General features: G+C 47.5%; 1 protein-coding gene across 1 annotated transcript; it reads right to left on the minus strand.

Moving 5' to 3' along the window:
• Positions 1-752: 752 nt before the first annotated feature.
• Positions 753-4,941, minus strand: LOC108929249 (inactive serine protease 35-like). Its single transcript, XM_018743626.1, has 2 exons — positions 4,729-4,941; positions 753-2,594 (listed from the first exon to the last, which is right to left on the minus strand). Exon 2 carries the CDS (start codon positions 2,573-2,575, stop codon positions 1,340-1,342), a length of 1,236 nt encoding a protein of 411 aa, XP_018599142.1. The 5' UTR covers positions 2,576-2,594; positions 4,729-4,941; the 3' UTR covers positions 753-1,339.
• Positions 4,942-11,403: the final 6,462 nt, after the last annotated feature.

An 11,403-nucleotide genomic window follows, 5' to 3' on the forward strand; every position in this document is an offset into this window, starting at 1 on the left:
CCTACATACCAGTGGTGGCAGAGAGTATGTTAAGAGGAGCTTTGACTCTGAATTCAAGACATTGCCCATAAAGCACCAGTCAGGCACCTCTCCTTGTACCTGTCCAGCTCCGTCCCTTCCATCAGCTTTATCGATAATCCGATTTCTGGGTTTGGTTCCACCAAAGAAGGGATGCGAGCCTGAACACGTTTATCCGTATACCAAGTGCACAGTTACAGACAACTGAGGAAAAGAAACAAAAAGCTCAGATGAAACAACTGAAGAGACCCCATTACACCTGTTTTGTTTATTTCAAATATGCTGTAAATATTTCATGACAAAAACTTCATCCTGTTCAATATGTTTCTCCTTGTTTGGGTTTAAGCCAACATCATCTAATATCTTTCCATAAAATTTTTAACAAACTTTTTAAACCAAAGAACATTTCGTATCTGTTTTAACAGCATGTTTAATATTACAAATCTTATTATTTGTACAATTTAAAAATGGTCTCTTTTAAGTTTTTCAAAAATCTAACCAATCCCTGTCACATTAAATACAAAGATACAGTACAAAGCATCCAAAATTACATTAAAATAAATTTAGCACCAAACATATTACTTAATACAGCTAGTTGAACACACAGATGGTGTAATATCAGTTTTTTATAGTTTGCAAAAAAAGAAGGAAACATAAGCCAAACAAATGAGCCAAAAAATGTCAACATTTGGATGAAATTCCTTTTTATATAAAAAATGGACTAAAGAAACTTTGTGAGGGAAAAATCCATTCAGTCCTGGAATGAATACAGATGTTTTTAATACAGTTATTAACAGCTGCTTTGGATCTATAAAAATAAAAAAAAGGTTCACTACTCAAAATAGTTGAGTTGTTTCTCAAAGCAAATAACTACTTTAGGCCAAGTAAAAGACTTTCTGGCGTGAGAAATATGAAATAAGAGTTGTCCTTTACAAAGTAACGCCGCAGAAACAGACATGTTTCGTTCCTTGTGAAGTAAAAATCTGAAATGATGACGCTACTCTGGCTAATCGAAGAAATATATCACCTAAAAATATTTTGATTTAGCTGTTTTACTTTTAATACTATTTCTTGCCCTGGAGATTTTCTACGTCTATAAATTTGCATTCAATAATTAAATAAATTAAAAAAAGCTGACGAGACACAATTCTTGCTCGTGTCCATCGACATAGTCTGTACACTTTGTTATAAGCAGAAAGTCTTCTAAGGCACTTGTGTGCAGCAGGTGCTGTGGGAGAGCAACACTGATAGCGACATTTCCAAAAGCAAGCACAGGAGGTAATGCACAGAATAGCAGGACTCAATCAGGCCCAAGTGTTCTTCACTGGTTTTGGCACATGCTTGAGTCCCCATGTATCCAGTGACATATCTGGGCGTACTTTAGGGGCGTGATCCTCACGGCCACGTTGTAATCCTGCTGCTCCCCGTTCACATCCACCCACTGGTGGCCCGAAAACACGCCCACGATCTTCCGCCTCCACTTCTTCTTGCCCGGCTCCTTCAGACGGATGTAGACCCCGGAGCCGCTGGACCCGGGTTGGGCGTCACAGTGCTGGTACAGCAGGTCGTTGGACTCGTCCGACACGGAGCAGAATCGGTACACCAGCTGGTTCGGGCGATCGTCGTCGAAGCCAGAGAAATGAATGCGCCCCGCAGGCAGGCTCTTGATGGACGGCACGACGCCGAGATCCATGAACTTCTGCTTCTGCGGACGCTTGAGCTCCAGCAGGGAATAGTCGTAGTCCACAGCCACCTCCTGCGACACGTTCCTCAACCAGCCTTTGGGGATCTGCATCCGCTTGACACGCGTCCACCTGAACGAGGGCTGTTTCTCCGCGGTGCTGCGCCGGCTCCGGTTCTTCCTCCCTCTGCGCCTCTCCCCTTTGCCCTCGGCGGCGTCTTCTCCCTCCTTCCTCCTCCTGCCTTTCCCTCGGCCTCCCCGTCTGCCGCTCCCTCGCCGCGTTCGCAGCTTCAGGATCCCCACACGAAGCTTCTCTGCACCCTTCACGTAGTCCTGGCCATCATGGATGCAATGAGCAGCCGTCAGTACGTGTTTGGGGGTCAGCAGGATGCCAGAACAACCGGTGGAGACTTTGACCGTGGTGGAGAAGGGGTAGTTGGTGGTGTACTGCTTGTCAGCAATGACAAAGCGGCTGTCAGTGCCGTACACCTGTCGCTTCTGCCGTCGGTGCGTGGCCGCTGGGGGCGAGGAAGAGAAGTACGACACGGAGGTGTTTCCGAGACTCTGCAGGGAGACTTCGGTGAATGTGCGTGTACCGTCTGCACGCACGGTCTCATACGACAGCCATCTCTCCAGGTCAGCCAGGCTGGGCTCGGGCAATGCTTGCTGGCACTCGATCCCGCACACACCGCTGGGCTCCCTCGCCGGCTCTGCGGCGAATGCTGGCCGACTCAGCTCCACTGTGCGCTTGTCCCTCAGTAGGGGCAGCGGACCGCGTGGCCAGGTGTATCCGTCGGCCTCCTCGTGCCTGCTCGCACCCGAAGCCAAGCCCAGCTGTGCCACTGACAGCAGGAGAAACAGGGGAACCAAGCCCATCGTGCAGCTGGTCCTGGGTCTGAGAGGGACAGAGGAGGAGTTCAGTCAGATGGAGAGTGCACAGGGGAACGAACTGCAGCCTGAGACAAATGATGTACATTGCAAAATACATATTTCTAACTCCTGGGAACAACATGCTTCAGTCACAGAGCATCGTATCAAAATGAAACCTCTGTCTTCTGCACATTATTTGATTCAGATGAGAATGAAAAACAAAGAGACCAGTGGCTGTGTGTGATTTTTAATGGGAATAAATCACAGAACAGGTGCTGCACATGAATGACACTCAGATTCTGGGCTGTTTAACCACAGGAAAAGAAGGGGGACCTCAGAAGGTTTTCTTGCTGTCCTTACACCAGTAAGAGGTCAAAAATGTCACATGGATTTGATCAAGAAAGTGAGCTGAAGCAAACACTGCTTTCTATTGCCCTTTTCTGATAAAACTGCAGGGGGGGGGATGGCGTGCTGGCACAACGGGCTTGGCCCTGGCCCGCTCCGTGGAGGTGGGGTGCCCTGCAGCGTACCGGCATCCCGTCTGGGCTTATAAAGTTAAAAGAAAAAATGGACAAAAGTTTTATAATAAGGAATAGATTCTGCAAGCAACCTTTCATTGTGAAACTCGAGCATGAACAGGATTTGCCCGTTTTCCCTGTGCCTGTGTGCGTTTCCTCCAGGCGCTCTGGTTTCCTCTCACAGTCCAAACGCATGCGTTTCAGGTGCAAAGCGACTCGTTTCAGGTGAGCTCTGAGATTCAGGTAGTTTTGGAGAAAAGCATCAGCTCAATGAAGAAATATACAGTACAAGCGGGGGAGTTTAACAGGTGAGTCTTCCCCTAATTAATAAATGCAAGTTTTTGCGACCCCTACTGGACACTCACAGTATTAGCAGCTCAGTGAACTCGAGTATCAAGACAGGCCATTTGTACTGTAACATGACTTCACTGTCTTCTGAACTCACCTCTAGCCACACAATCCATTTCCATTACGCAATTTTTGACAGCAAAAAAGCATTTCCGTAAGAAAAGAAGTGAAAAGGTACGATTTTATCCTGTTTTCTAATCACATCCCTTTTCCACCAAGCCAAGGGATGTAAATAAAATGCAAAAAAAAGTTACATGCAGAAACCGTTTTAAAATTCTAAGCACAAGCTTAGAATTACCGCCAGAGCGCAGCTTGCTGGGAATAATTTCTTTAACTAGGAAATATGTTCCACTGCTGCGTATTATTTCCAGACATTTCCGTTTTTCTAGTTGCGCGTCGGGTCGGAAGTTCTCGGCTTGCGCTCGTCAGTAGAGGGCGCCAGAGCACCGGCGTCAATTCTAATTAAAACAAGAAATGAATCAATTGTGCGTTCGAGTTTTCTCCTTTAATAACCTTTGAAGGTACTTTTGGATCTGCCTCAGCAAACCTTTGTGACATGTGCAATGATTACAAAGCACAATATTTAACAAATCTATAAATGGCACATATCAAATAAGTATGGGTTTTTCAGACATAGTTGAAATAAAAAAACACACAGATCACTCAATTCAGAGTAGCTTCCATGCTGATTTGTATTCACCTACAGTTTCACGATTGAAAGATATATTTTATTGGATAAAATGGGAAAATCCTTTAATAAAGATTGAGTAAGGCTGAATAATTTTAATAATGAGAAACAACATAACTGGAAAATAAACGAAACGAATTAAGCCACAAGTCAAGAGTAGAGTGTAGTTTCCAAACTCGTCTATTATTATAGAAAAGTACAAATGAAAGTACTCTGCAAATCAAATGCACTCACTCATTGAGTCAGCAAGCTTAATACACGCTCAGCATGTTAAATAATAATAATAAAAAACGGCGCTCTGGACTGAGGTTAAACTGAAATGAATCAAATGCGGTATTAATAATATTTTCACATTTACCATGGTAACTAGTGAGTAGTGTCACTAGAACAGAATGAATTGTACAGTTTTAATAATGGAAATTGATTCGGGTTATTCCTTCAGTACAATTAAAGCTATTATAATAGAGCATAGGCTATAGGTAAAATAATTATTATGTAAAATTATATGTGTAAAATCGATTTTTTTTTTTTTTTCCCCGCAGGACACGACCGGTACCAAAAGAAAACCAAAATTTGAAGGTGTTTTTGAAGGAAAGCGGTCATACCTGTATGTATCATTCGATTAGAAGCCAGGACAGGTGGGCACGATGGCGCTGAGTGCAGTGGTGTCCCGCTCGAAGGAACGCGCTCCTGTGCACCGGGGACGCGCCTCCGTCCGTACGCGCATAGCCTCGCGGCGCAAGGGAAGAGCGCAGCGCAGCGCGGCGCAGCGGAGCGGCTCCGAATGGACGGGAAGAAAAAAAACAGCCGGGAAGAAAAGTGGCTTCATTTTCGACACCGTAAGGGAGGGACCTGCAGTCAATCGGAGCATTGAGCTGAGAGAGCATGAAGGGGGGGGTTGGGCTGGGCTGGGTTGGGTTGGGGGTGGGGGAGTCCGCGGCTTCGCACATTAAAGTGGCATTTTGCGGAAGAAGGTGTGTTTTGGCCAGGGGCTTGAGAGGCTCTAAACACACCTGCCGCTCAGCTTCAACCTCTAATAGGACAGAACAGGACAGTATGTGAGAGGATACATTAGGACAGGATGGGATCGAGAAAGGACAGGAGAAGACAGACAGGCACTTTATTCATCCATGCAGGGAGATTTACAGACAGAGCAGCGGAGCACGTGGCATCCGACACCAAAGTGCACAGTTATACCAAGCAAACGTAAATACACACACACACACACACACACACACACACACACATCATCTGAAACCGCTTGTCCCATACGGGGTCGCAGGGAGCCGGAGCCTACCCGGCAACACAGGGCGAAGGGCCGGAGGGGGAGGGGACACACCCAGGACAGGACTCCAGTCCGTCGCAAGGCACCCCAAGCGGGACTCGAACCCCAGACCCACTGGAGAGCAGGACCCGGTTCAAACCACTGTGCCACCGCACCCCCCCCAAACAAAAACACACACACACACACATTTTCGGAACCGCTTGTCCCATATGGGGAACCGCAGCCTGACAGGCCCTCGAGTGTGATGGGGTCCGATGGCTGTTGGTTAAAAAAAAAAAACACCAGCCAAAATCACTTATTTGTACAGTGTAGTTGAATAATCTGGGGGCTAAAGGAACTCACGGCAACCACTTCATGGAAGGCATGTGAGCCACAGTCCATAAGGGATACCAGCTTCCTCCACATACTGGTCTCCACACAGGTGCCGTTGAGCTGGGAGTCAAACCCATGACAGAACATGCTTTCTTCAGAAGCCTCTTTCATCTGCACCTCTCAGCAAAGGAGTTGCTCCTTCTCCAGCACACAGCAGCATAAAAGACGACACTGACACTCCAGGTGCCAGCTGGAATTGTATCATCTATGTAGTTATCCATCCCTTATTAATAATAGCTTGTCCAGTGCAGGGTTGTGCTGGTCTGGAGCCTGTTCAAAAACACTTAAGGCAGGAGGGTACACTCTAGATAGGATGTCAGTGTATCACAAGGCAATCACAAACACTTGTTCACTCACACACACACACAACAAGAGAGAATCAGAGTCACCAATTCACCTGAAACACATGTCGTTGGACTGTGGGAGTAAACCAGAGCGCCTAGAGGAAACCCGTACGAACATGGGGAGGAAATGCAAACTGCACACAGACTGAGCTGGGTTTGAACCTATGTCCAAAAACACAGCTCAGGAGCTGTGCAGCACCAGTGCCACATGCCTGCACAGTTTGACAACACTCAGCAACTGTGCTGGGGTAGGACCGTGAGGTCAAGAAGCAAAGGCAATCTAGTTGTTTGGGATGCAGACCAACCCTGCTGTACTGGTCGGACGAAGAGGCTGTTGAGAATTACAGGATATTACATGATGAAAGTAACACTGCTGCTAAAGTGAGATTGAGTGCATTGTTATGTCCTGTACTTGAGGCATTATGTTTTGCATACTTTTGCCGTGCGATGACTGTGACATTATTGATATTGTAATCCCTGACCAGCTCACATTCAGCGTACCATTTCTTTGATTACTTAATGCTCATTTTTAAACCATAAGGTGTAGGTTCGCCTACAGTCCTCATTTTCCCAGACAATGTGATGCTCAGAACTTTTTACAGAATTTTACGTCTGCTGCCATACTTTACAATATTGCACTGCTGCCCGTGTTTTAATTTTGGAGTCATGTGTGCATTTCTCATTGATCACTTGGCATTGATCCCAGCATTCTGAGAATTGCAGGTCTTGAAGCAGACCAGCCCAGCTCCTGCCGGCGAAGCCCGGTTAGCGGTGCTTCACACTTAACACCGGGATGCATTGATCCGTGCTGCGTTCACGCATACCTTACGGACACACAGATGCAAAGTTTGCTGCTTTGAAAGGCCCTGTGTGGCTTTTCACGCTCAAATCCACCTCTCCACTGTAAATATTTACACACTTCGCATGTGATAGGGTGGGAGACTTAACTTCAGATGAAACGACAGGGATGGCAAAGAGCCAAAGCCAATATATATGCACCCTGCTTGAGACACACTCAGACCTGATTACCTACTAATGCATCTGTGCTGGTGTTCGGCTTCCAAACCGGTGCAGAACACAGGCGCGCTGATGCGGAGACCTGAGCAAGAGCATGAAGGTTGCAAGCAGAACACAAATTCAGACTACAGGTGTAATGGCACGAAACATGTTTATAACCACAGAAGGGTCCAGACAAATGCGAATGGCATCAGTTAGTAACACGGACACACCAGCGGTGAAAAAATGCTCTTTTTAAGAGAAAGTCAAAACACTATGTCTGTTGTGATTGCATCTCTCCATCTGATGGCTGGTCATCCTCGTTCTCTTTTGACCATTACTCGTCCAAACATTTTCGCTTTTTCATAAAAATCTTCACATGATGAGTCCAAAGCATGATAACCTCAGTGTCAGCATGCATAATTCTAGTGAGACTTCTGGTTTGTGATACTTCATAATCTATTTAACATTTCCCTTATAGTCCTAAACTGAACATGTGATTTTACCTTTGCTCATCTTATTACTAAGGATTTTCGTGGCAAAAGATGATGTAACTTTCTGTCATATTTTGATATCTTTACTGTGAATTTGTTTTTTTCCATGTTATATAACCCTGAAATAGTCCGCTTCACATGCTTTTAATGATAAGATAGAACAGATGTAAACATACTGTTGAAAAGCTTAAAAAAATACACTGATGAGAATACTGCATCAGCTTCAACTTAGCAGTTTGGTGGGCAACTTGTGCCCAAACATGGTTCAAGTGCAAGTTAAAAAAAAAGTAAGCAAAGAAAGGGTAATACAGTCAAATGTTATGATCATGGATAATGAGGTGTGAATTGAGGAGTGTAGATCATGGTCTGCAGGACCAGGGAATGCTGCTGTGGAAAGCAATGACTGTTTTTTTAATTTTTTTTAAATCTAGGCAACTACCTATAAAGGTTGTTGACAATATAGTGGACACAAGGACACAGACCTGTAGCCATAAGGTTACTCAATAAAATCCCTAGAGAAACCTTGCTTTAGAACTCTTGTACAAGCATCTTAAAATCATCCATCCATCCATCCATCCATCCATCCATCCATCCATTTTCTTGCCCGCTTGTCCTTCTAAGGTCATAAGGTCATGGTGGCAACAGGGGGAGCAGAGAGGCCCAGCCGCCCCCGTCCCCTGCAGCTTCCTCCAGCTCAGCCTGGGGGATCCCCAGCTGTTCCCAGGCCAACTGTGAGATATAATCCCTCCAGCGGGCTAGGGTCGACCTCGGGGCCTTGTCTCAGTTGGCCATGTCTGGTATACCTCGAAAGGGAGGTGCCCAGGGGACACCCTTATCAGATGCCCAAAGCACCTCAACTGGCTCCTCTCAATACGGAGGAGTAGCGGCTCTACTCTGAGTGCCTCCCGGATGTCCGAACTCCTCACCCTGTCACGGAGAGTGAGTCCCAACACCGTGCGGAGAAAACTCAGTTCAGCCGCTTGTATCCGCAATCTTATTCTTTTGGTCATTACCCAGAATTCATGACCATAGGTGAGGGTAGGGATGTATATCGACTGGTAAATAGAGAGCTTTACCTTATGGCTCAGCTCCCCCTTCACCACTACAATACAGTACAGCGACCGCATTACTGCTGCTGCTGTTCCCAGTCTATGGCCGATCTCATGCTCCCTTCTCCCCTCAGTCATGAACAAGACCCCAAGATACTTAAACTCCTCCACTTGGGTCAAATTCTCTCCCCTTACCTGGAGGGGGGCATGCCATCCTTTTCCATGAGAGAACCATGGACTCGAAGGTGCTGATCCTCATCCCAACCGCTTCACACTCGGCTGCAAACCGCTCCAGTGTGTGTTGAAGGCAACCATGTGATGGTGCCAAAAGGACAACATCATCCGCAAAAAGCAGAGACATCACTTACCAACTCCCACACAGAATGGAGTGGAGACAAGGCAAAACCTTGGTGCACTCCAACACTCACAGTGAACGGGCGTCACTTAATGTCGAATATGCGGACACAGCTCTTGCTCCATGTGTACAGAGATCAAATGGCCTGCAGTATTGGCCCCGGCACCCCATACTCTCTAAGCACCTCCCACAGAATTTCTCGGGGAACACGATCATAAGCCTTTTCCAAGTCCACAAAACACATGTAGGCTGGACTAGCGAACTCCCATGTCCCCTCAATTATTTGTGAGAGGATAAAAAGCTGGTCCACTGCTCCACGGCGAGGACGGAATCCACATTGTTCCTCTTCAATCCGGCTGGAACCTCCTTTCCAGCACCCTGGCATAGACTTTCCCAGGGAGGGTGAGAAGTGTGATACCCCGTTAGTCGGCACACACTCTTCAGTCCTCTTCTTAAAGATAGGGACTACCACCCCAGTTTGCCAGTCCAAAAGCAATGTCCCCGAGGTCCATGCAACATTGCAGAGACGTGTCAGCCATGACAGCCCTACAACATCCAGGGCCTTAAGCAGTTCTGGGCGAATCTCATCCACCCCCGGTGCTTTGCCACTGTGGAGCTTTCCAGTTACCTCAGTGACTTCAACCAGGGAAATGGACTCTGATACCCCGAAAGCCTCTGGCCCTGACTCCTGTAAGGGAGGCATATCTCTCGGGTTTAAGAGTTCCTGAAAGTGCTCCTTCCACCTTCTGACAATGTCCTCATTAAAAGTCAGAGTTTCTCCACTCTTGCTGAGCACAGCTTGAGTGAAGCTCCTCTAACCCCTCAAGAGCTGCCGGATAGTTCTCCAGAACCTCTTTGAGGCTGACCGATAGTCATTTTCCATAGCCTCGCCAAACTCCTCCCAATCTCTGGATTTTGCTTCTGCAACCACAGTCACTGCTGCCTTTTTTTCCTGCCGGTACCTGTCTGCTGAGTCAGGAGTCCCCAGAGCCAACCAGGCCCTGAAGGCCTCCTTCTTCAGCTTGACGGCTTCCCTCACCACTGGTGTCCACCAGCGGGTTCTTGGGTTGCCGCCATGACTGGCACCAATAAGCTTTTGGTCACAGCTATGCCTGGCTGCTTCCACAATGGAGGTTTTGAACAGGGTCCATTCAGACTCCATATCCCCTACCTCCTCCAGGACATGGGAGAAGCTATCCTGGAGGTGTGAGTTAAAATCATTCTGGACAGGGTCCTCTGACAGTCATTCCCAGCACATCCTCACTAAACGCTTGGGTCTACTGTGTCTGTCCATCAGTTTTCCTCGCCATCTGATCCAACTCACCACCAGATGGTGATCGGTTGACAGCTCAGTACCTCTCTTCACCTCAGTGTCCAGAACATGTGGCCTCAAGTCAGATGAAACGACTACAAAGTCGATCATTGACCTTTGGCCCAAGGAGCTCTGGTACGAAGTACACTTATGAGCCCCCTTGTGTTCGAACATGGTGTTTGTTATGGACAAACCATGACTAGTACAGAATTCCAATAACATTTCACCATTCAGGTTTAGATCGGTCAAGCCGTTCTTCCCAGTCACCCCCTCCAGATTTCCCAGTCATTGCTAAAATGAGCATTGAAGTCCCCCAGCAGGGCTATGGAGTCTGTAGGTGGGGCCCTGTCCAGAACCCCACCCACCCTCTCCAAGAAGGTCAAATACTCTGAACTGCTGTTTGGTGCATTAGCACATAGAACAGTCAAAGTTTTCCTCTCTGCAACCTTAAGTTGCATTGAGGCGACCCTCTCATCCACTGGGATAAACTCCAGCTGTATGGCAGCCAGCCGGGGGCTTGTGAGTATCCCCGTACCCACCCAGTGCCTCTCACCCTGTGCAACTCCTGAGTAGACAGAGAGACTACCGCCTATCAAGGAGTTTGGTTCCAGAGCCAACTCTGTGAGTGGAGGTCAGCCCAACTATATCTAGCTGGTATCTTTCAACCTCCTGCATCAGTTCCGGCTCCTTCCCCCCAGTGAGGTTACATTCCATGTGCCAAGAGCCAGTTTCTGTTGCAATGGGCAGCGACACCACACGCCACCCTGCCCGCTCTTGCTGCTTGAAAAGCATCGCACCCAGCACCCATGTTGGACTTTGCTGGTGGTGGGCCCGGCCAGGTTACGTGGGCTGCCCGGTCACCAGGCGCTTGCCTAGTAACACTACCCCCTGGCCTGGCTCCAGGGGTATCTCCCGGTGACCCTATTCCGGGCAGGGTAAACATTCTCCTGTTCACTTTTTTCATGGGGGGGTTTTGGATTGTGTTAGTCTGGATCTTCACTCCAGATCTGTTCACTTTGGGAGACCCTACCAGGTGCATACTGCTCCCAACGATATAGCTCTGGAGATCCCTA

The sequence above is a fragment of the Scleropages formosus genome, chromosome 1 (genome assembly GCF_900964775.1).
Source record: "Scleropages formosus chromosome 1, fSclFor1.1, whole genome shotgun sequence".
Lineage (NCBI taxonomy): Eukaryota > Metazoa > Chordata > Actinopteri > Osteoglossiformes > Osteoglossidae > Scleropages > Scleropages formosus.